Raw genomic sequence first — 24,964 nt, 5'->3', positions numbered from 1 at the left:
GCCAAACCTCTTACCAAGCCATTATTGAATTTTTTTATGTAGTATTTTATTATTTTTAAGTATGTTGTATTGATATAATGTAAAAAAAACTTATCATTTGTATACTTCATACAATATTTACTTTACTGAAAGCATGTATGTACATTATATTGTATAATAATTACGTTTATTTACACATGCATAGTAATACGGCATTTTTAGTATTCTTTCAGATTTGGCACTATAGTTACGGTTGATGTTCAAGATCTCTTTCAAATCTGCACTATTACATTTTTTAATTACCGGGTATCACTGAAAATAAATACTATAAAAGCAGAGTATGTAAAACTTTAATAGAATTTAATTTTTTATTAATTGTAACGTAACTCATTTTGTATGTTCTGTTTTTATGTTTTGAATAACAATTTCAATTATTTAAATAGATTTTGGGTAACATAAATTAGTTAATAAAAAATTCGATTGAGATTCTTTTATTTGTTGAGATCGTTTTTTCACTAGAAACATTACTTTGTTACACTGTAATTGGAAATTTTCGAGAATGAACTTTTTCTACATATTCGATGCAATGAATATTTTTAGTCATGAATCGAAGAATTATCATTTTCTAAAACATGGTTTACCAACAAGATGTTTAAAATAACATAGATGGTGAAAAAATATTCTCAACTTTGTTTACTCTAATGTCACATCAGTTTATAGATAATAAAATAAACGATCATAATTATTTCACTTCACAAAAATGTTTTTAGAACAGTATATTTTTTAGGAGATCAATATAATTACAGTCGATAAAAAATATATCCAACGTTTTATACAGTCGAAGTTAGACTATACGCGATACAAAAACTTGAGTTATTTTTCGCATGAATAATTTTAAGAGTATAGAAATAATCATTTCCTAGTCCAGCTAAGATAAAAAATGGAAATCTTTATCGTATAAATGACTTTTTGATGAATATTATATGAAATTCATTGAGTAATTTATATTGTAATCGATGTAATACAAGAAAGCATGCGAATCAATTAAAAATATGCTTTAAGCATTCATGCGCAACTGTCTTGAAAATGAATCTATCACGAACTGGCATAATAAACCCTTGAACAAACATTTGACGACTTTTTCTACAAAGTACAACATACTTAAGTTTTCTAATAACCAAGAGTCAATTCGTTTTACATTTTACAAATATATCACACTCATTTATATAAATTTATACAATATTTAGTTTCCCAATACATATAAATATTATTTAAACTTTCTTCCAAAAACATGTCTTCACTATGTCCATTTGCGCTCGATAGTATACTCATATACTCCAAGAACGTCTGATGGTTCGCGCACTGTCACTTGAAATTTACAAGGGCGCACTTTTAAAAAAAACTTTATCTTGTCTGTACTGAGTTATGGACGAAAGAACAAACACCTGCGCGAATTAAAATACTTATTTCATAGATTAGACGTAGATGGATAAGGTACGGAAAGTCATGTTATTAACTTTTTTTTTATCGAAAGTCTATAATAATTTCTTCGTCATCCTCATCATGTTTGTCCTCGTCCACGTCTCATCAGACAATGGGCCTGGGCTTTGGCGTGGGAACGATAGTCGGCTCGAGCTTTTGCAGACTGACTCGTGTCATGGCCGGCGGCGAGGACTCCAACGGCGAGACCGACGGGGCTCTGCTGCTGCTCGGCGTGGCGTTACAAGGCGGTATGAGCGACACCACCTCTGGGCTCAGAGCTGGTCCGTTGTCTTCGTAAACTCTTTCCTATATGAAGGTACAGCACACAGAATAATCACCATATGTAGAAATAGGCATTCTCTTATTCATTTAACGTAACGTTATTAACACATTATAGTAGATTTTATGCCATTCATAAGTGTGCTCGCATGTATAATACGTAATTACAAAAAATTTATTTTTAATATTTTACGTGGTGAAGCAAATACTTTTTTGTGCTTTATAAACAAATTAAAATCTATGGGATGTGCGAATCGGTAGACTTATTATTGTGCTGGATAATTACTTGGCGCACATTACATATGATAATAGTTAAATACAATTCTATAACCGCTAATATCTATATTATTTATAATATTAATGCAATATAACTAGCTTGTTTTTTAAACATTACATATTTTATAATTTAATAACATTCACAAACGCAGTGGTAGTGCCTACATTTACATCGTACACGCTAATCTTTTAATGTACATACAATATCGATTATCGATATACATTATGATTAACAATATACATTAGAATATAATTACAATATTGCAAACGTTGCCGGCTTAACGATGTACTTTGTTACGGGGCTTATATCAACCCTGCTTCAGGTGATCCAATATTTGACTACGTAATTATAAACGTCAACGTCGCGACTTATCGATTTAACGCGGCGATCAAAGGACACAACTGGGCGAGTTTATTATCAGTCTTATGTGATTCTCTTAAAGTACGTCTCTCGTTTATAATTCTAAACATTTACGTAAACAGTCAATTTAAATCAAACCACGAAGAAGTGTATTCAAAAGATTAAAAGTTTTCATTTCAAAAGTTATTAAACGATGCACGCGCTCGAGTCTAAATCTCGAACTAATTAGCTCGAGGCGCGAAACGAGTCAACAAAACACGTCGAAGTCTATTCATCATTGCGAAACAGACGAAACGAAAAGACACGAACGATTGTTAACGCTATTGTGCAACAATTATTCAGTTGCTTAGCTGTGTATTTTATTTGACTATAGAGCCGCGGCGTTGGAGCGCGCGAGCGACTGCTCTTAGATTTAAATTTGTACATGAGGTGCATATCGTTATTATATTGCGCGTAAGAATTATTTTTAACGGCTCTTATCGTCTAAATTTCTTTTAAAACACACACACATACGCACATCGATAGTAGTTAATCGCGTGCCAAGTCGGAGCATCGCTTGATTATCGCGTGTAAAAAATTATCGTCTTGAGTATATTAAGTTGTGCCCTTCGATCGCTCAATTTGTCGTTCGCAACCCGTTTAACAAAATGGCTCTTCCTCTGATTTATTAAACTTTCAAGCTACTTCATCATCGCGTCGTCAAATCGATCTCGGTAAAGACAGTCTCGGCGACGATGGCGTCGACATCGCCACGCTCGTCGAGCCGCTTCCTGAGTCTGTGTCAGTCGACGTCGACGATCTTTTCGCCCTTGTCGCTCTGGCCTGCGGCCTGGTTCTTGCCGGCCGAGGCCAGCAGGCACTATGTGGTCTCGGTCTCGTTCATTTGTATGAAGTGGAGCGGCAGGTGCTGCAGCTTGATCGGGCAGTCGGCGACGTTGGCGGACAACGAGCCAGCCCCTACACCGCCGCCGCCCCCGCCGCTACCGCTGCTCTCTTGGACGTCGCGCTCGCTGTTCACGCTGCTCGATCTCGTGGTGCTGCTAATGTTTCTGCTCGATTTCTGCATGATCGTTCCCCGGGGAGTAGTTGTCGGGCCCCCGCAGCACGTCCACGTTTACAATCCGCAGCGAGGTGCGTCGTGCGTGCAAACAGGTCGTGTGTGTGGTGATGGTGATGGTGGTGGTGGTGGTTGGTGGTGGTAATTGGTGGTTGTTGTAGTGATGGTGGTGAAATCGTGAGGGGTTGTGATGAAATAAAACAAAGAAAACAGAAAAAATACTATTTTAGTCTTTGAGTGAAACAAGAGATTGTGTTGTAAAGAAAGAGAGAGATATAGAGAAAAGAGATAGGAGATATAGATAAAGAGTTACTGTATTATATAATATATTATTATTTCTTATGCGGAGAACGTGGGCGGCAGTTTCAACAGTCACATACCGATTTTTTTCTTACGAGCATACGGATTTACGAATCCATAGTCCATAAACGAGAAACGAGGATTTTCAATTCGAGACATTATACAAATTTTTACAATAGTATCTCTGTCATCCATATGCACGTAAATGTTTGGAACAAGTATTGCACTTGATTATTTTTTCATTTTTATTTTCAATTTTCAAATAATCGAATGCAATAAACTTCAACACAACAGCATGCGAAACACACATCAAGAAAGAGCCATTTTCCGAACAACATTTATCTCATATATTGCTAATTTGTATTTAACTGTCAAACAAAATTAATACGTTTTACATAAGCTTCAAATTGTTGTTTTTTTTAAATTCAGCGAGCATATCATGTTTTCAACACATCGAAATTTCATTTACAGTAAATATTTTTGGCATATTGTATAGGCGTATTAAATTTAGACTATTGATAACTAAAACAATGGTTTCTATTGTCAATGATACTTGATTGCTTTTTCCATTGACTTTTCAACAGTTTTGGACCATTCTTAGGCAATACATCGAAAACTAATTCACTATAAACGAGCAGCTGTTTCGATTTTTTGATTTGTATTGCTCTCTTTCGTCATTAAAAGCTAAATATTATACTTGTTTTATTTCTTTATATAAATTTATCATATTTCGTGCAAAAGTGGTGTGAATAAAGAAACCATAATAAGTATTAATAACAAGCAGCAAATGCATCATTTAAGTTCCAACGTTAGAAAAGCTAATCCAAATCAAAATGGCTTGATACCAAGCCAAAAGAGCTTAAAAAAAAAAGAAGAAAATATATCCAAGCAAACAAACTCGAAATAGTAATATTAAGACATAGAATACGAATGTTACCGTACCTGTGATTTATCGTACTTGAGCCTCTTCCAAATAAAACCCTTTTTATCCTGTGCTTGTGGATTGGTTGGAGTGGTCAGTTCCGTGCCAGCAGACGCATTATAATTAGGATTCGAAAAGGTCAGCACATTGCGCCGATTACCGTAGGAGAAATTCTCTCGCTTGTTCTTGCGCGGACACTGCAGATAAATAATGACGATGATTATGCCAACGGTAATGATGAGCAAAATGACCGTCGTTGTTATCATCGTCCTGAGGCTCATGCCCGATTCGCCGTTACGATAGTCGTTGAGCTTGCCGTCGCGATTGCGACCTCCGCTGCCCGTTTGCTGCGGCGGAATGTCTTCTTCTTCGATTTCGTCGTAGTTCGGGTCGTTTTCCGTGCCGGGTTTACGTAGAGGCATGCGTTTTCTGGGAACTATTCAGAAACATTACTCGTGATGCATTACACGCACGTTGTGTGAAAAATCATCAACGAACCAATTGAGCATATGTTGGAATCCGGTTGATCCGGGCATCCGCAAGTGTAATTTTTTCTCGTGTAAAAGCACAAATGTGTGCAGCCTCCGTTTTCCATGGCACAAGGCGTCCAACCCGTTTGTCTGCTTGCGGAAACAGCTCGAATCTCCGTGGTGCCGTCTAGTGCCGTTCGAATCTGGTTACGATCTTTGCCGGTTCGTTTATCGGCCCGCTCGATCATTTCTTTGAACCAGTCACCCCAGAACAAGTGATTGCCATACTGAAATTGTTTCATATATATTAAATTAATATTTGTCAAATCAGATTTAGTGTTTGAAGTGTAAATTCACTAGAAATATTAAATGTAAGAAATTAACCCGAAATGTACGTTAAATATACATGGAATTTATACAAAAATAAGGGAATTTTTGATAAAATTTTATGTAAAAAATTTCATTTTTTCTCTAAAATATCTAACTAAACCACGTATGAAATTCACGTCAATTGTTGATGAAATCTATATGAAGTCTATGTACATTTTACGCTGGGATCTATATGAAATCTATGTGCATGTCCAAAATGTCGCGAAAAAATTTACTGTGGATCAATCGAATAAAACTTTTATTGTGTATCTCTGCCTCTTTCTCGCTGGGGTGTTGGTTCGACTTGTTCATGAGTCTACGATCGCTAGCGGCGATCACTACGAGCTCGAGGCGGATATCAGATCGTAGTCAACATGCGTCAATTTTCAGTACGCATTTCGACGCCGCAGCATTAACAAAAGAATATCAGATCGACTGAGCTGCTGATTTTTTGCGGAAAAAGTTAAATATAATATTTTTTATAAGCGACTGTAAAAGTGTGTTACTGGACAGAAAGATGTATCGGTACTTGTGCGCCGAAGAACTGGACGATTTATTCGAGGTAGGTTTGCATCTCGAAAACAACGAAGACGATGGCTACGATATCGAAGAAGTGTTTTATCTTAACCAAGATCTTGTAGTCAATTTGAAGAGTATGCGTGAAAACGATAAATGGAAAATCAAAGTAGAGCGATATAAATTACTTGTTCAACTTCAGCCCGTAATTAGGCATTGGAAGGGCCGACTCTCCTGGAAACTTTTCGGCCAGAAGATATCGATTCTCTTCTTTCAGATTCGATCGATTTCATGAGTAGATGTGATAATAATCCAGGAAAACCATTCATTCGGTTCGTCGTTCTCACCGGCTATGAAGACAAGCCTGACTTTGATAAAGATGGCAAGCCACTGTTGTTTCGCGCCACAGCAGTGCATAATGCGATTAAATGCCACCCTCCTGCCAGAGATTCCGTAGTCCGTAATCTGTTCAAAATATACGATAGTTTCGACGTGAATTACACCAACGAGCTCGGTCTTACGCATTTTCATGTGGCCTGCATGTGTGGCCTTGTCTACATCGTCCAGAAATTCCTTGGGCTTGGCCAAGATCCCAATTGCCTCGCGCAGAAATCAGCTAATTCGCCGTTGCACTTGGCTTTGAAAAATGACAAAAAAGAAGTTGCCGAATTGCTTTTAAAGAATGGCGTGATCCTAATTCGACTAACGAGGTTGGATCTACTCCTTTACACCTAATTTGTTCGAAAGGCGACGACATTAAATTGGCTGAGCTATTTTTCAAGATCAACGATGATCTCCAACAGAAAGTGGAGGTTGACACGCAGAACGATTTGGGTAATACACCATTGCATTCTGCATTGGAATACGGACACTACGGCACTACGAGGGTGGCCAAATTGCTGCTGAAACGAGGCGCTAATCCTAATCTAGCCAATGCAGAAGGATCAACACCTCTGCAAATTATGTGTAACTTTCATAATCATGATGACTTGGTGAATACGTTATTCAAATTCAGCAATGACAAAAATCGGCCATTGCATGTCGATGCCCAGGACAAATTGGGTAATGCACCGCTACATTTAGCTTTGCACGATTACAGACGTAAGTGCCTGGCCGAATTATTACTGAGAAACGGCGCAAATCCGAATCTCGCCAATGCAGAGGGATCTACTCCTTTGCACATAATTTGCAAGAGAGACGACGAAGATGACCTGGTAAAAAAATTCTTCAAGATCAACGATGAGATGCAGCAGACAGTGCAGATCGACGCAAGGGACAAATTTAGTCGGACACTTCTTCAATGGGCTGTGGCAAATCTTTTGCCGGATGTTGTCGAGTTTTTGTTGGATCGTGGTGCAGATCTGACAAGTTTCACTTTTCCGACTGCGAATCATTTTGCCGAGATATTTGAACCACGTTATTATACGGATTATTTTAAATTGAGATTGGCGTCTCGCACTCTGCGGTTGTCGTCGAACGTCTTGAGAATCGAGGATATGAATTGGATAAAAGCGATGCTCTGACGATTATGAAATTTATCTCTAAGCTCAGATTGTTCAAGAAGTTAGAGGATATTGAAAAATGTTGGTATGATGGCAATAAGCTCGTGAGCATAGCTAAAAAAGCAATGGTAAAATCGAGTCTGTCGTTCTACGACCTGATACGGTTGCGAGCCGAAGAAGCGGCAAAACTATTCACGAGTACGGATTTCTTGAAGCTCGGAGAGATTGATTATTGGTTTCTCCCCGAATGGCCCAGTGAAATCTGTGCTATGCATCTTTGTGAGATATTATCAAGAGGATTTTTTCGGCGGTGGGCCTTGGAATATTTATTGGAGCTGACGCGACACCAATTGCCAATTCTTTGTTGTAAAAACATCATTGAGCGGCTAACAAACCGAGATTTATGGCGTATTTGCTTAACGGTTTTGGAATAAATCTCGTGATGTCGATAAACATGTTTGAATTATTGTTAAGTGCATGTTATTCAATATTGAAGGTTTGTTACGTTATGCAAATAAACAAATTAAAAAAAAATTTAATTTATTAATTAGTTTAAATTTCAATCATTTCAAACCCACCTGTGACAAGCCAAAAGCATTAACTGCTTCGGGAACGAGGGCGATTCTGTACCTGCCACTCAAGTCCGATACTTCTATTCTGTCTTTCAGAGCGTCTGCCCAGTACAGTTTTCTAGCTTCGTAATCGATCGAAAGCCCATTGGGTAGGCTCAAATCTGTTGAAATAATACTCCGGCGATTGCTGCCGTCAAGATTGGCACGTTCTATCCTCGGATGATCGCCCCACTCGGCCCAGAAGAGATAACCCTCCTTCGGGAATAACGCTAGGGAACGAGGTTCCTTGAGATTGTCTATGAGCTTCTTTCGACTGCTGCCGTCCAGCCGGGCAACTTCGATCATGCGATGCTTCATATCAGTCCAGTAAATATTGTCTGCGATCCAGTCCACGGCCAGCCGAAACGGACTCGAAGCGGGTGAGCCCCACGTCACGACTTTAACGTCGCTAAAGTCACTCATGTTAATTCGCCTATGGATGAAGATATAATTATTAGTAATCAAGACTCATTTTGTAATTTAAAGCATCATAAGATGTAAATAAATACCTTATCACTTTGACATCTACGTCAGTGTAAAAAATAAGCTTCTTCTCCCAATGAAAATCTACCGAGAATGCATTGTATACGTGTTTAACCGGCAGTGGCACCTCCCACATCTCAGGAGTGTCAAGAGACATTCTCACCAAGGCTTTTTTCGTCGCAAGCAGTAAGAAATTCGTTGGCGTGGCGTTGCAAGTCTTGTTATCGCTATTTAGTATTATTCCCGTGGGACAGGCACAATTGAAACCGTTGGGATTTCTCAGACACAAATGAGAACATCCTCCGTTATTTATTCCACAAGCATTTTCTGGTCGCACTTGTTTTTTCTACAGCATTAAAATAATAATTATGTGAGGGCCTGTGAAATTATGTCAGTACAGATTTTCGATACTTACATCTATAAGCCGCAAATCCATGATTCCTTCTAAATTCGCTATGACGACCTTTTTATTTTTACCGTCGCTTTTTTTGGCTCTCAATAGAGCTTTTTCTTGCCAATCGCTCCAATACAAAAAGTCGCCGACCACCGATAAACCGTAGGGATGCTTTACGCCGTCCAAAATCACCTTGCGATTTTGACCCATTAGATCGGCGCTTTCAATGATATTGCGTTTAGCATCGTTCCAGTAAAGTCGGTCAGCGAAAAGGTCGACGGACAGGCCGTTCGGCCAAGTCAAGTCTTCGGTGACGACTGCTGATCGATGCTCGCCGTCCATGTCGGCTCGTTCGATTCGAGCATTGTGACCCCAGTCTGTCCAAAATACAAGTCCAGCTGGATAATGTAGTGCTATGGCTCGAGGATTATCCAAACCTGACCATACGATGACCTTACGATTTCTGCCGTCGAGTTCGGCTACTTCGATACTGTTCAAGCCTACATCAGTCCAGTATATCTAATAGAAGATTTTCATGTAAGCTTACTTTTTGTCAGGAATTTAAATATGTTTCAAATAAGTCAACATACCTTGCGACCAACCGAATCAACAACCAGGCTGTCAACCGTATCGATGCAACTATCGATTATCGTCTCTTCCGATTTACCTTTGAAATTAACTTTCTTTATGACTTTTGCAAAAGGTTGGCCAGGGTCTGTCCAATAGACGAAACCAGTTTCTAAATCGACATCTGCTCCACTTACGTTCTTCATTACTTCCATAGGTAAAACAGTATCAGCTGTGTAATTGGTATCCAGTGACAAAACTCGTACGTCGATTCTGTGAGACATCAGAAGAAATTTCGACGGCATGTCAGGGCAAGTTTTTCCATCCGGCTGAAAGAAATCATTAATTTCACCTCACTTATCTCTCATAAGTTCATTTACCTTTTTATACTTTTAATACTCACATTAAGAATCAGACCGGTAGGACAGGCGCATTTGTAACGTTTTTGCGTTGGATTCAAGAGGCAAAGATGCGAGCAATCGCCGTTGTTGCGACCGCATGGATTATTCACGATTTGTCGATTACGATGAAAAACGCGAACATCCATTAAACCCGTTATATCGGAACGGACGGCCGTGACGTTGTTACCCGTGTCCTTGTCGGCTCGGTGAATGCTTTTGGTATCCCAATCAGTCCAATAAATTTTATTCCGATGTATTACGAGACCGAAAGGATGTTTGGTATTAGCTGTGGAGGATGAATATCGATTAGTTTCGTGACTTGGTCAAGCATGCGCATGGATAGATGAAAAACTTACGCTCTGATATTATGGTGGTTCTGTGCTTGCCGTCCAAGTCGGAATATTCGATTTTACTAGTTCCTCCATCGGCCCAGTATAAACGTTTCTTTTCGAAATCGATGGCTAAACCATTGGGCCAAGTCAAATTGGTAGTAATGAAACTCCGTCTGTTTGATCCATCCATAGCTGCCACTTCGATTTTCGGATTTTTGCCCCAATCACTCCAATACATCAATCCATCTACATAAAGAAATTAAAAGTATGAAATTTTGTTTATATTTCTAGGAAAATCGGAAAAAGTAATGGATAATCATTAACTAATTGGATCTACGACGATATCTCTTGGTTTATCAAGCCCTTCATAAATTAGTAAAGTTCTCATAGTTCCGTCGAGATTCGAGCATTCTATTCGATTTGTCCCTGCATCCGTCCAATATAGCTTTTTAGTGATCCAATCCAAAGCAAGTCCGGCTGGTGATTCTGTAAATTGAAAACAAAACGATGAAATGAAAATAAATTTCCATAACTAATAAAAATCGAACTCAGTGATTACCTAAATTATGGTGAATGATGATCTTTTGATTGCTCCCATCGAGACCAGCTTTTGAAATGGTATCGGATTCAACGTCCGTCCAATAAATAGAGTCGTCATCGGAATTCCACGTTAGCGCAACCGCACTTTCGATATTATCGACGGGCACCACGACATCGAAAGCCTTAACCGATTGATCTAAACTAATTAAACGGAGATCCCTCTTTCTAGCGAATATCAACAAGTTATCTGGGCTGGCTGCGCAGGTTTTGCCGTCGCTTTGAATCTTCAAACCCACTGGACAGACGCAGTTATAACCCATTGGCTTGGGCAGGCACATGTGCGAACACTTGCCATTATTTTCGCCACAGTGATTTGGATACTCAGGCTGCCGTTGGGGATGATAGCTGTGCAGATCCATCGGAAAGTGGAGACCCGAGTGAATCGTTTTGTAACCTCGTCCGTTATTTTTGTTAGCCAAAAATATACTTTTGAAATGCCAGTCCGTCCAGTAAACGGCATCCTCAAACACTGTGATAGCGAACGGATGATGCAGCCCGCGAGTAACGACTTTTTTACGGTCCAGGCCGTATATCGTTGCGGACTCGATAACTCGATGTTTCGCGTCGACCCAATAGATCCGATCCGTCGTGTAATCAATGGTTAATCCGTTCGGCCAGTGAATGTTTTGAGACAGCAGATTCTTGCGATCGGAACCATCCATGCTGGAACGTTCTATTTTCGGATTAGGGCCTAAAATGAAAGAATCGGATTTCAATGATTGAACCATTACGCTTCAATTGCGCTCGTTGAACAAAATACTCACCCCAATCAGTCCAAAATACGTAGCCGAAATGAGGATGAACGGCTATAGCTCGAGGTTTATCGAGATCGCGAGAGACGAGTACGTGACGGATCTTCGTATCGAGGGTCATCACCTCCACACGTCTGGTACCGGAGTCGGTCCAGAACAGCAGATCGTGTATCCAATCGATGGCTAAGCCTCCAGGGCTTTCCAAGCCCCATCGGACAAAATCTGGAAAACGATTGAGGTTTTATATAAACGGTGAAAGCTTCAAAAATATCGAACGAGCGAGCGATACGCACCTTCTCCTTCGGTTCCGTTGACATACAATTTTCGTATGACATCCATAGAAACATCGGACCAATAAATTAAATTACGCTTATAATGATAATCCAAGGCAATGGCATTGTGTAATCCCTTAAGGACGGACGTATACTTCGGACCACTTATACTGACCTATAACAACGCGACAATGGGGTATAAAGCTCGTGTTCGACATTTTCGCAAACAGTGAAATTGACGTCTTTTTGTGTACCTGACGTATATCGACTCTATTGGCTAAGAGTAAGGATGGATTTGCTCCCAAAGCTTTGCACGATCGACCGTCGGGCCGCAGAACGTAGCCCTTTGAGCACTCGCACACAAAAGATCCTTTAGTATTTGTACATTTCTGGCTACACACAGGGTCCTGCGAACGAACAAAAGGCTCGGCCATTATATCGTAATAATGAAATTTTGTTAAAAGGCTTGTGAAATTAAAGTCCGCTCGTACTTTTTCGAATTTACACTCGTCTATGTCCTCGCAAGTGACATTGTCTTTTCCCAGCACGTAACCGGGATCGCAAGCGCAGGCTTTTTTATTATCGACCGTCAGAATGCACTGATGCGAGCATTTGTCATCTTTGGTGCAGGCTACCTTTTTCGGGCAATTTTCTTCATCTGCGAAAAATTGAAAATCTCTCGAATTCGGGGCTGCTCGAAATTTTGGCTAGAAATATTTACCATCTTTTTCCGGACAATCCACGACGCCGTCGCACACGTGCTTTATACTGATGCAATTGATCTGGTTGTCGTGCGCGTGAGCCAACCAGTGGGCCGGATGCACGACGGGCTTGGTCTCGTTGACGAGCTGTATGGGCTTGCACATGTACTGCGTGAGCTCGCACTTGAGCTCGCAGCCGTGCTCGTCCTCGCCGTTGGAGCAGTCGGGTACTCCGTCGCAGGACCACGAGCGCTGCAACACAATCGAATTACGTCACAAAATTTCAAAGCTATCCTCGCACACCCCGCTTGTAGTACACATTAGTGGATACGTCGAATTGCGTCGTGCGCGAAACACGTCGTCGATCCCTCTGTGCGTTCACTCACCGGTATGCAGACGCCGTTGGAGCACGAGAATTCCTCTTTGGTACAATTATTGGCCGTTGGGTACTCGCAATTCTGCTCGTCCTCGCCGTCCTTGCAATCGATCTCTTTATCGCAGAGCCAATTTTTGCTGATGCAACTGCCACTCGTACAGCTGAGCGCGCGTGAGGAGCAAGAGTAATTCGTTGCGCATTAGTTTAGTCTCTTTCGGCCGTATAGGCAAAGAGAAAAAAAAATAAAAGTCACAAGCGTTTGAGGAAGAAAAATCGCTTTTACCGAAACTCATTGGTATTGCAGCTGGTGTTGGCGATCGTGGGGCAATTTTCCTCGTCGCTGCCGTCGCCGCAGTCGTCGTCGCCGTCGCACCGATACAGCAAGGAAATGCACCTCGGGTAAGCGCATTGAAATTGATTTTCCTTGCACTGCACTTCTGCCACTTCTGTAAATATAATAAATGGTACATGCGATGAGTGCGGGGCTTTAACGTCGATCTCGACTCGACGCGCAGATGAAAAAGGCTTTCTTTTATATTCTAGTAGCAGTATATATTTGCCTTTCCATATAGTCTATAGGTATATACGTACCGCATTTGATTTCGTCGGTACCGTCGACGCAGTCTTTGTGTCCGTCGCAGCGCAAGCTATCCAATATACAAGTTCCATCCAGACAGACGAAATCGTTGTCGAAGCATATCCTGTTGCAAAAATAATTTCATTTTATTCCCTCGCAAGCTCGCGACAATTCCGATACATAGTGTTTCTAAATATATACACACGAAATAAAACCAAGAGGATTTCGACGGTCCTGATAGAATTATTGATTTTTTTTTCGTTCCCTAAAGAAAGGCACGTTTGAAAAGTCCGAGAAAAAAAAACGACCAACGTTTAGCGTCGTGAGATCAAACGCAGGCACATCTATAAGTGCTAAGCTCTCGGAGCTTGCGCGACTTCATTATGCGTACTACATAGCGTACGTAAGTGTGACTCCCATGGGTGAGCTTCTCTCTTTCTCCGCCTCTCTCTCGACTTCCGGCCTTTACCAGATGTACACAGGTATATATATAATACATTATCTACCCTATACCCCCGTAACGTACAACCCACTGCAGTAGCTGTAACAGCGGCAGTACTTAATGCTAACCCAATTTTGCCCATTTTCTCGTTGTTGCAACGTTACGTCGTCTTCTCTATATGCTATACCTATATATATCTTTGTATACAGTCACGAGTAAGGGGATTACGCGCACTTCTGCAGACATAATGCCCGGCGCGCGCAAAGACGTCCGATATTTTCTTTTTTGCTTCGTTTACCATATATTGTCTTTTCGAAAAAGCATTACGTCGTCGCCGAGCTCCCCGTTGTGTTTTGTATTGTACATGCCAGGAAATCGTGCTTTGTGCGAGGAAAACTTCGTATATAATATACGTCAGGTCAAAGAGGATTTTGTGTGTGCGCGCAGTGAAATTTTTGTTCGTAAAATATATGCTTTGATGACTACACTTGGAGGCATTGAATAGTTTATGAAATATTAAAGGTTGATTTTTCATAAATCACAAATGTAAAGTGGATTATAAAAATTCTAGTTCAGTTCAAAAATTGAAAATTTTTCAATGGAGTTCTCGATAGTCTCCGAATTCAGAAATAGAAATGCCACACGAATCAAGAGCAATTGAAAAAAGATGCCGATACACAGAGAAGTTCGCTGCACATATGATAACGCAGGCATGCCTCTCTGCACATTTTGCACGTGTTTATCGAGCTATACGCGTTCTTGACCGAGTCCACGCGTATTTGCACGCGCGCATATAATATATACGTATGCGAGTGCAAGCCTCGTGCACAGACTATGCAGCAAACCGAACCATCTGCGTTTCTGGTCAATAAGCATTTGGGAGCCGAAGCAGGCACGCTACTCTACTTTCTGGGCCAAATACGTGCAGCTTTTTCCCGCGCACACACGGCCTAATCCCACGCACCTGATGCGCTTCGTGCGAGCTTTTTTTCCCTTCTATCTTTTTTTGCTTTCGATTGGCGCAACTCGCGAGTTTATACATGCGCCGATGCATAGGGCATTCTGCACGACTATCTGTGACGGACAGCTCTATCTGCAGCTGGAGCACACTCGAGGGAAATTTAAAGGCCAACTCTCGCGCGGGTATCGGCAAATCGTGCGACTGTATTTACATTACGAGTGTAATTCGATGTGCAGTGGGAGTTGCTTCGAGTTTATAGTGCGATCGACTGCAAATGTCTTCGGATAAAATAATTAATGGGCCTTTTTTGCACGCGCCATTGATCTCGAATTGTCGCCGCGTACGACGAAAAAGCACGACGTTTGTCTCTGCTGCGCTTAATGAAAGGTCAATCGCGATCGAGAGAGACGACGAAGAGAAAGCACGAGCGTCGAGCAAAGCAAAACATCAGTCGGCGAATACGTTCGAGCCAAGAGCTAACGTATATACTTATAAAGAAGAAAAAGCGAATAAGAGAGAGAGAGAGAGAGAAAGAGAGCGCAAAAAGTGTACGACGGTAGCAGTGCGCAAAGCGGGTGAATAAAGCTCGCGCGAGCGGGGGGCTGCTGCTGCTGCTGCTGCTGAAGTCGCTGCCACTGCTGTTGCTGCAGGTGGTGGTCGATATCACATAGCACAGGCCGCGCGCGCGACCGAGCGAGCGCCCGTTGCCCAGGCAACCCACCTCCGCGCCCTGGATCTATCTTTCTCGCTCTCTCGCGTATCAAGCTAAGCGCCGCAGCGCGCGCGCGACGACGAGAGCAGCAGCAGCAGCTATCTCTGCACTCTACATGCGATGTAGTGTATATATATGTGCGCGTAATACGTTATATATGTATAAACGTAGTAATGCTGCCGCTGGACGCTCGCACTGCCTCCAACGCCGCCGAGTCTATATATATTTTATTATAAAAAGCTCGGACTGCTGAGGTGCGCATATATATATATATATATATATAGCGCAGCGATCCATCGAGGCGGCAACGTTTTCAGACAGGCGGCTATGGCGTTGTTGTATATTAGCATGAATTACCATTTATTGTATTTCGGCCGACGTTTCACGAATCTAACTTATTTGATTTATCAAAGTTGCATAAGAATCTATTCGCACGAACCTTATAACTGTCAAAGAGTACTAAGACGATATACAAGTTAACTTATGTAGTCTCGCTTTGGGATTTTGGGAGGGTGAACGAAGGATGTGCAGCTGCACGTCTCGCGTACACAAACGCGATATAATAAGCACGACAAACTTTTACGACCGCAAATTTCCTCGAGATTTTACTTTGACTATACGACTAAATTATATATACCGCGACTCGAGTCTCGTTGAAGTGACACACACGTACATTACGAACGTTAATACGCGAGCTCTCGTAGCCCTACACTCGAGAGATTTTTACATCGATTACACCGACGCGCACCTCGTGATTCGACGATGATACATGATTTTTTTTCTTTTTTGCTCTTGCTCCTTGTAGTCAGCGAGTCGTGGAATGATTTAATTCGTAAAATTGAAATTAGCACTTGAGCGAGGTAGCTGTACAGCAACAACAGCAGTGCTGCTTGTGATTTTTTACTTTCCTCTCTCCCTTAGCGCACGCACAGCAGCAGCAGCGCGTAAGCTCTCTCTCCAGCTAAAGCGCGCTCAAAGATCAAAGAATCCTCGAGTTTCAAACGCTCTATAAAAAAAGATTAAAAGTACGTTGCGGGCAAAAAGTTGCACACTTCTGTTGCTGCTACTGCTACTGTCTACTACCACTGCTACTACTACTTTAAACGCAATTTTCAATTAGTTTATTGGAAAGCATAATGAAATTGTTCAACTATCGCGATGAATTTTTTTTCTTTCTTCAAATTTTTTAATTTCGAATAATAAATTTTTCCACGAGGTTGATCTTTGAAAGTCAAATGCAAGCGCGCGCGCGCGATATATATTATGCTCTGGTCGAGTGTAACGCACTCCACGCGCTCATAAAATCCAAGTTTTATAATTACACTCTACGAAATGCCGCACAACCTGTATTAATAATTCGCCTCTCGATTACGCGTGTGCTGCTGAATTTTTTTACAGAAAAATAATTATACGGAAAATATCGAGTCCGCGCGCATTCGATATAAATATATATTAGACGCGCGTCGAGTTTTTTATTTTATAGATTCACGCCCGAGAAAAGAAAACAGAGTAGGTTGTTCTCTTGATTGTGCCATCGAGACAGTTTTTGTGTTTTGTTTTGTGTTTCTTCAAAGAATCGGCCATGTGTCACCGGCACACACGGCCGCGCGCGCGTAAAGTGCAAGGGTTGACTTACGCGAGGTTGAATGAGAGACGCACGCGAGGGGATGAAGCACGCATTGTTCTCGCGACGCACTTCTGCGTTTACGTGAAAAAAAAAAAACAAACGATAGCCTACATACACACATACGCACTTCTTTTTTCCCTACTTTTTTCTCTGTTTCGAATACGCATAGAAATACGAATACAAATTGGCATAGGCAGAATCGAAACAATACGCGCACCAAAATGGGAATATTTATTCGAATGAAAAAAGGAGCTATTTCTTTTTGCAGCATCAGCAACTCAGGGCGTTAATTTCGGTCGAGCAAAATTTCCATCCAAGAGAGTCATCAAGTTTTCGAAGGATAGTTAATTAAAATAAAAAGAGCGGCCGTCGAGCGAGTGCGCGCGCCTGGATCCTTCTAATGGTCGCATCGTGTTTGCGTAACAAATGGATCGAACGAATACACTTCATCCGACAAAATTGGCCCGACACGTTGCGCAATAAACGAAAAGTGGCGATATGTAAATTATATTCAAAAGCCCGACGAAAGAATCGACAGGTCGAACGCGCAGATATACACGCTCGCTACGCAGCGCCTAATTCAATATAGGTTTTGCTGTCGAACTGTACGCTCGGATTTTTTTTCTCTTTGCGCGAAAAAAGCATTGCACAGGAAGCGAGGAAGGTCGAAAGAAAGTGAGAGAGAGAGAGGATAATATTGAATATCACTCGAGAGCACTCACTTTGTTTTCGAGCAGCTCTCCTCGTCCGAGAAATCTTTGCAGTCGTTCTCGCCGTCGCAGACCCAATTCTGCGGCAAGCACAGGCCATTCCGACACTCGAACTGGCCTGTCGTACAATTTTTCTGAGGTCCTGAACAATTGGAAACAAAAAGAGAAAAGGGAATAATGATTCGTCAATATATTTCTAAGAATAGATTGTGCATCAAATTTTCAGCATAAATTTCGTCGCGCTTACCACAGTGCGATTCGTCGGAAAAATCACCGCAGTCGTTCTCGCCGTCACAGAACCACTCCTTGGCGATGCACTTGCCGGTCGTAGGGCAGCGCAAGGACCTCTTGCCTTGGCAAGTCTCGTTGAACGGGTGCATTTCTGTGCCTTCGCAATTGATTTCGTCGTCGTCATTTTCGCAGTCCAACTAGAAAAACAGGAAAAAGTAATGCAACACTTCAAATTTCCGATTTCCGAAAGTAATTAAAAAAATAACCTCCACGTCAGTCACATATTTACGTTCATTATTATAAATTTTTATTAAACTATGTTTTTCATATATTAATAGAACTTTAAAGAACTTAACCGTAAAAAACAACAGCGACGAACTCTACATTTTGCGAAACGAACAAATTGATGACATTAGAAAATTCGAAAACTTACGATGTCGTCGCAACGGCTGTCGATGTCGATGCAGGTGCAAGTGCTGGCGCAGAGAAATTGATCGTTGGTGCAGATGGGCCCGCAGGGCGCCGAGGTACTCTTGATGTCGTGCTGTTGTTCTTGCTTTTGTTTGTCGGCGTTCGCCTCGTCCTCGAAGAATCCTCCGGGAAGTCCGGAGCGACCCTCGGGGCCGGAATTGGCGCCTGCGGCAGTGTGACCGTTGCGCGTCGCCGAATTCCATAATGGCCGAGTTCGATCGACGGACGACTCCGGAACGTCTGTGGATAAAACGAGTGACGCGAGTGTATGCTCGACGTTAAAATTCGTGAAAAGCAATAGTTTCTACTTGTGTTCCTTTGTGAGTGTCGAGTGTAAAATTAGTTTTCTCGAAATGAACATCGATAGCACTACAGTGTCTGTGAATTTGAGGTTATAACTGTCGGAGTTTGAAATTCTACATTACGAATGCAGAGTTGTAACGGAAACGGTAGTATTAGCACGAGCGCGCGAATACGATTAAATTACTCACCCGTGTCCGAGTAACCAGGAGGATGAAATTCGCCTCGAGCGTTGGCCGAATTGGCACGTCTGCCGTTGACGGACGCCCCGTTACGGAAGCTCGGCGAAGCTTCGTCGCCGCCGTTGCTGCTGTCGTCGTCTCGTTTGTCATCGAGCTGACTCGTGTGATCCGGCATCGGCGAGGAGTCGTAAAAGTCAGCCGGCATCGCGGCTGGTGGCTTCTGACGTGCTCCCGTCGCCCCCGTGTGCTGCTGCTGCTGCTGCTGCTGCTGCTGCTCTCCCCGGCCTGATGCACGAAAAATTGGCGGGAAAATCCCCCCGGTAAGTACGCGATAAACCTTATACCCGCATGCATTTTCACATTATATGGACTTACCGTGACGTTCTCGATTCCTTACGAGGCTATTTCTCGACTCGTATTCGTCTTCCTCTTCCTGCTGCCCGTCCTCGTGTTCGGGAGGCTGATCCGTCGTGTATAGTCCCGTTAGGATGGGAAGACTACCCGTTTGACGGAGACTGCCGCTGCCGTACATTTGTCTCGCCGCGCCTCGATTCGACGGTGTCTGCTGGCTCGACGACGACTCCGTAGTTTGTGCATTGGCATCTGCGTCACAAATTCCGTCATTCGTTAATGATTAATAAAGAGCATAATAATGAGACCTTTTTTCGAAGCATTCACGACTCGTCGACTCGAAAATTTCGGTATTAGCGAAACTGAGGAATTTCTGCGCTCGCGCGCGTGTCGCTCATATCAGTTTCGCTCTAACAATGAGCTTTTGTCAACGTGCACGCGCGGTATATTCCATAAAGACTCATAATGGAATTTTAATGCGACGGTGAACGGGCGCGAGGCCCGAAACTAAATATTGCACGAGTTTGTATCCTGCCAAGCAGGTGAAAATACCACCTCCGACGTCCCTCCTTCACTGCCTGTCAAGCGATTTAAAATTTAACAATATATGCCACACAGCTACAAAGCGTGTAGCATTTTACGTTTATATACGTATATCGATTTCATTATTCATCGGTCTTGGATAATATTCGCAATGAATTCAGCACTGCGACAATTTCCACTGGGTCAACGAGAATCAGCTCTCTCTTTTATTTTTATTTCCGTCCGTTGGCTTTTCCGGGATTTTTCTGCGACCAATGTTTTTTTTATTACAATTATTTTGGTATATAAAAATGTTCCTCTATTTTACTCTGTGGTAAAACGAAAAAGTTACATCCTTTGACACAGATCGGATTTGAAGTAGCGGCAGCAGAGAACTTTGAAAATTCTCTATCAAAGAGATCTGTTTCAACGTTATTTGCCAAGCGCAGGCGTCTATAATATGCAGGATATAAAATGTACTACTTTCATACACGAGAGTAAAACTTGACCCGATGGTAATTGATCATTCTTCGACACGATAGTATGCGTGAAAAACGCGTTGCTAATTAATCAACGCATTAAATTCTATATATTTCACTGAACGTTGATATAGGTAAGCGCGAATCCCCGAGACGAAGCGAGACGCATAAATATATACGATAGAGTATATTTATATATCGCATTCGTTAAAGTCAAGAGATGAATGAATCGCTGACTATCGTCATTTATAAAGCCCCCGCGCGCGTGCATATCTGCTGCTCTCTCCCTCGCTGTCGTGTGCACATTCATGCCACGAGCTAGGATGTGGGGGGTGGGTGGTGGCTCTCTAGGCACTCGCGGCCTCGAGACATTCATTCAACAGTGCAGCAGCACTGCTGGTGCGGCGGCTGCGGTGGCGGCGGCAATGATATTATGCAGTGCCCGCACGGGTCAAAAGAAGCTCGCCGTCGCACACACATACAGCTGTACACGAATGCTCTCGCCCGTTCACCCACGCCACCTCGCGATCGATATACGTTTGTCGCGGCGACTCTGCCTGGCTGACTACTGGCACACATTGCCCTCTGATGCGCGCGATCCTGTGCGTGCGAGCGTGCGTGACTCGACGAGATTCTTGAAACGCCGCACGAGAGATAATTATGATTATATGCGCGTCGTCCTAATGATAACGGGTTCGCAGGTACCTCAACGCGACGCGAGATTTATAAAATTCACGTATATAGATATAATAATATAAAAAGCCGTTGCGACGTTGCACGACTCGAGGACTCGACAAATGAGCGCGCGCGAGGAGCGAAGGCGTGGGTGAGAAGCAGTTACACGAGCAGCAGATTGTTATAGCATTATACCTATATATGCACTATATCGAGACGCGTGGAAGGTCGAAGGAGCTCGAGCTCAAGCACGCTGGAATTTTCTATTTTACGACGCGGGCATGCTTGCGAAATCTTAATTGCCGCCTCTATATCTATAGCGGCTCATTCATAAGGGCTTTTTTGCGTAAAATTATTTTTTTTTATGACTCGGATCACAGACGCGGCGGGCCCCGGACGTCGTTAGAGGTTGCGAGAGTCTGATCATTCGAGTGCGAGGTCAATTACACTTTTAATAAAACATAATGAATAAGTATTTATCGGCGCGCTACACCTTGATTGGATTCTATCGTGATAGCTCAATTTTCTCGTTAATTCTCAAACTGCGCAAGATAACCGAGAGTAGCATCTATTATAACTTATAAAGTGCAAACTGCGACTTCACCAGGAGTAGGCCGTGTTTCCATTCAACGCGAAAAGCACATCCCCGCGTTAAATGATATCTACGTAGCATTTGGAAAAACAAGTTGCGCGATTGCGGCCTCGACATTCGAAGAAAACAGAAATGCGCGCGATACATAATTCAATAAAAAGTTTGCGCGTTTTCGTGTGGCTGCTCGTATATACATACTTATGTGCTACTGCTGATGCAGCAGCATCGGGGCAAGTGTAAAAGCCAAAACTGGGTTGCAGGAGCGAGAGCGAGGAAAAGACGAAGAGGGAGAGAGAGAGAGCAAAGCTCAACGCGTATGCGCGAGAGAACTACGACGACTGTTTGTCACAAACGGTTATAGTAGAAGTAGTATTAATAGTAATAGTATATAGTGAAGAAAATGGAGAGAGAGAGAGGGCGAGATGGCTATGAAAGAGCTTGCAAAGAAAAGGGAGAGCGTGCTTCGACACCCACGCGGTAAGGCAGCATCGTCGAGTATACACATATACAACGAGGCAGCGCCAGTAGCTATATGTAGAAAAGCCTTTGAGGGTTCTCTTGCGTGTGCTTCATATACATACACACTGCACACACACACACACATACACACAAACACACCCACGCGTACAAAGACTGGGGTAGGCGGCTGCGAGAGCAGAAAAATAGACGCGCGCGAGGGTAGAGACACACGCGCGCTACGATATAGTGTGTATACAAGGCTCGAGCTCCGCTGCATAAACTTCTTTGATCGCGTAAGGATCCTGTTCATTCAGTCGCAATCTTACTTCATAGATATAATATGTTTACTTTTTTTACCCCCCCCCCCTTTCTCGCATCCCCTCCGGTATACATGTATAATACATCAAAAGTTTCATTGTGTGTATCGCGGCGCGCAGAACGATCATAAATCCTTGATCCTCGACATTTCAAATCTAATTTCTACCACGCGGTGTAAAGCCGAGTCCAACTGAATTTTAACCAATCCGTCAACGTAAACACGCGTGCAGGCGCGAGCAGTAGTGCACCGCGATTTCATGCAGCGTTACTGCTCGACATGCGACAAATGATGCCTGCTGCTACTCTTGCCTATTATAGGTATAACACACGTGTGCGTGCAGCCGTTCGTTGGCCGCTCTCTCGAGCGATAAATGCATTTATTTTTCAAGCTTAATCGAATTCGATGGATTTTCGCTAATACAAATGACCATAATACATCTATGAGGGGTAGTGCACGATGGCTGTAAGGACTTCTCTAGTTGTAACTCGTCACAACGGCCGTTGCACACGTTGTGCCGCCTATCAACTGTGCATGACCGGACTGCACGAGCCGAACACGGTTTGTAATTGCCTCTCGCAGCCGTGTATGACATCTGCACGCGGCGCGCGATCCGTATCAGCGCGTGTGGCGTATCGCGACTCAATATACGATACAAAATATCATCCGCGTGGCTAGCGCAGCGCGTTAGATACAAACCATTATTTATCGGTCGATTTTACATATAATTTGTTTCTTTCGTCGCGCGTATGTAACAGCAGAGAAGCGCCGCGCGTGCAGTCAATTTTTCTCTCACGGACGCGCTCGTCGCGCGACACTCAAATTTATCGTCCCCCTGCGCGCTCGCACCTGTCATTATCAACTGCCCGAACTCAGCGAATGAATAACGAATGAATCATTTTATTAAAAGCAATATATGAACGAAAAATATACTGACAGATTCAACGAGGATGATTACGAAATATCGGATTGCATATATTATTCCCAAAAAGATAAGATAAAAGCTGCGCGACATTCTCTCGCGTTGAATCAATTTTGACGATCATCGTGTCCCGGCGGCGCGCGATCATAATCGCCTCGACGCATTAAGCTAAGTTTCGCGTGCCGTATATGTGAGGCATGAATTAATAAACTACGTTACATTACGACCCTCTGGGTGCCGAGCTAGCGCACGAAGCACGTCTCGAAGACTTCTCTTCCTCGTCCAAATTACTGTCGTACGTCGCGCGACTGATGTGCTCGTTACGTACACGCTAAAATTCGGCTCTCCCATTACTAGTATATTATAGCAGGCACACGTTTCAATCAAGCATTATGAATTACCGTCTGCGATCGAGTTACGCTCGTGGTTGTATACGCGCGCGCGTGAACCCTCGCGTGTATCGTTCCCCCATTATTTCGAAAAAAAAAATTATCGAATAAGTAATAATTACCTGACGTACTGAGAGCAAAGGCAAAGCAGCAGAGCAGCACGAGGCCGCTCGAGACTACGACGACGTCTGCTTTTGACCTCATTTTCATTCACCAGCAAAGTATCCGAATCTCGTGCGTGGGAGTGCGAGTTGATGCAGCGTTTGGACGATGATGTTCACTGCGTCGACGACACGTGCGAGGAAATTATTTTTTTTATAATTAAAAAAAAAAGAAGAAGAAGCTATTCATCGGGCTCCTCACGAACTGGTCATCGCGACGTTATGTACGCTTTATAACGTGTCTTCACACGACTGTTAGCCCGCGACGCTGTGGCGCGGGCGCTCGATCACCCTCAGCTTCCCTCGAGCTCGCATTTTTTGTCGCTACTCTCGTATTTGGAATTTTTTTCTCGTTGCACTCAGAGAGCAGACAGACTCTGCATCGACGTACACTTCCTCCCGTATTCTCTAAAACTGCCTCTGACGCAGAACTTGTAAAAAAAAACAAAAAAGAATAACCGATGCTCGGTGGCTGCACGTCTCTTTTCTTTCTCTCTCTCTCTCTTTCTCTGCCTCCCTCTATCTCTGTCTATCTCTCTTTCTGTCTGTATAGCTGGCAACGACACTCGCAACGCGCAACCCCCAGACTCCCGCGACTTTCCGGCATCGACTGACCTGCTAAGGGTTGCTGCTGGTGTTCTGGCGCAACCCCCGCGTATAGTAGCTGCTGCAGCCTGGACGGGGCGCGCAAGCGCCGTACATACGAGACTCCGAAGCATCCCCCGCACACGCGCGCGTCTGCTTGTACATATAGCTGACTTTGACTGCAAAACTTACCGTTCAGTACTTGTACGCGTGCATATATATCGTGTATGTGAATACTCGGTGCACCAATGAGGTTTTGTTTTTAAACTTTGCGTTCGGTATTGTCGCGAATGAGCTT

At 42.9% G+C, this 24,964-nt stretch overlaps 1 protein-coding gene across 3 annotated transcripts; it reads right to left on the bottom strand.

Annotated features, from left to right (window-relative positions):
• Positions 1 to 93: 93 nt before the first annotated feature.
• Positions 94 to 24,678, bottom strand: LOC106650939 (low-density lipoprotein receptor-related protein 4-like). 3 transcript variants are annotated; one of them, XM_014369223.2, is made up of 25 exons: positions 24,043 to 24,678; positions 19,591 to 19,818; positions 19,225 to 19,500; positions 18,696 to 18,973; positions 18,279 to 18,459; positions 18,044 to 18,173; positions 13,594 to 13,703; positions 13,286 to 13,448; positions 13,013 to 13,163; positions 12,647 to 12,878; positions 12,417 to 12,583; positions 12,180 to 12,332; positions 11,947 to 12,100; positions 11,666 to 11,875; positions 10,861 to 11,592; positions 10,626 to 10,787; positions 10,326 to 10,547; positions 9,972 to 10,255; positions 9,592 to 9,897; positions 9,023 to 9,520; positions 8,634 to 8,953; positions 8,092 to 8,557; positions 5,155 to 5,413; positions 4,677 to 5,092; positions 94 to 1,767 (listed from the first exon to the last, which is right to left on the bottom strand). In XM_014369223.2, exons 1-25 carry the CDS (start codon positions 24,128 to 24,130, stop codon positions 1,567 to 1,569), a joined length of 6,387 nt encoding a protein of 2,128 aa, XP_014224709.1. In that variant the 5' UTR covers positions 24,131 to 24,678; the 3' UTR covers positions 94 to 1,566. The 3 variants fall into 3 exon arrangements, with proteins under 3 accessions (XP_014224709.1, XP_014224711.1, XP_014224710.1); XM_014369225.2 differs by having other exon boundaries at positions 24,052 to 24,678; XM_014369224.2 differs by having other exon boundaries at positions 1,675 to 3,437.
• Positions 24,679 to 24,964: the final 286 nt, after the last annotated feature.

This window comes from Trichogramma pretiosum, unplaced genomic scaffold (genome assembly GCF_000599845.2).
Source record: "Trichogramma pretiosum strain Unisexual culture from Peru unplaced genomic scaffold, Tpre_2.0 scaffold19, whole genome shotgun sequence".
Lineage (NCBI taxonomy): Eukaryota > Metazoa > Arthropoda > Insecta > Hymenoptera > Trichogrammatidae > Trichogramma > Trichogramma pretiosum.
Note: the sequence above shows the minus strand (reverse complement) of the source record. Positions and strands in the feature narration are given on the sequence as shown.

Bases quoted from the DNA above. Each gene is read 5' to 3' on its own strand.
- LOC106650939 (XM_014369223.2), bottom strand. From the start codon at position 24,130: ATGAAAATGAGGTCAAAAGCAGACGTCGTCGTAGTCTCGAGCGGCCTC. The intron at 13,164-13,285 runs GTAAAAGCGATT...ACGCGCGCTCAG, and splicing joins TGCAATACCAATGAGTTTCG to CTGTACGAGTGGCAGTTGCA. The intron at 9,898-9,971 runs GTGAGTATTAAA...GATTTCTTTCAG, and splicing joins CTACCGGTCTGATTCTTAAT to CCGGATGGAAAAACTTGCCC.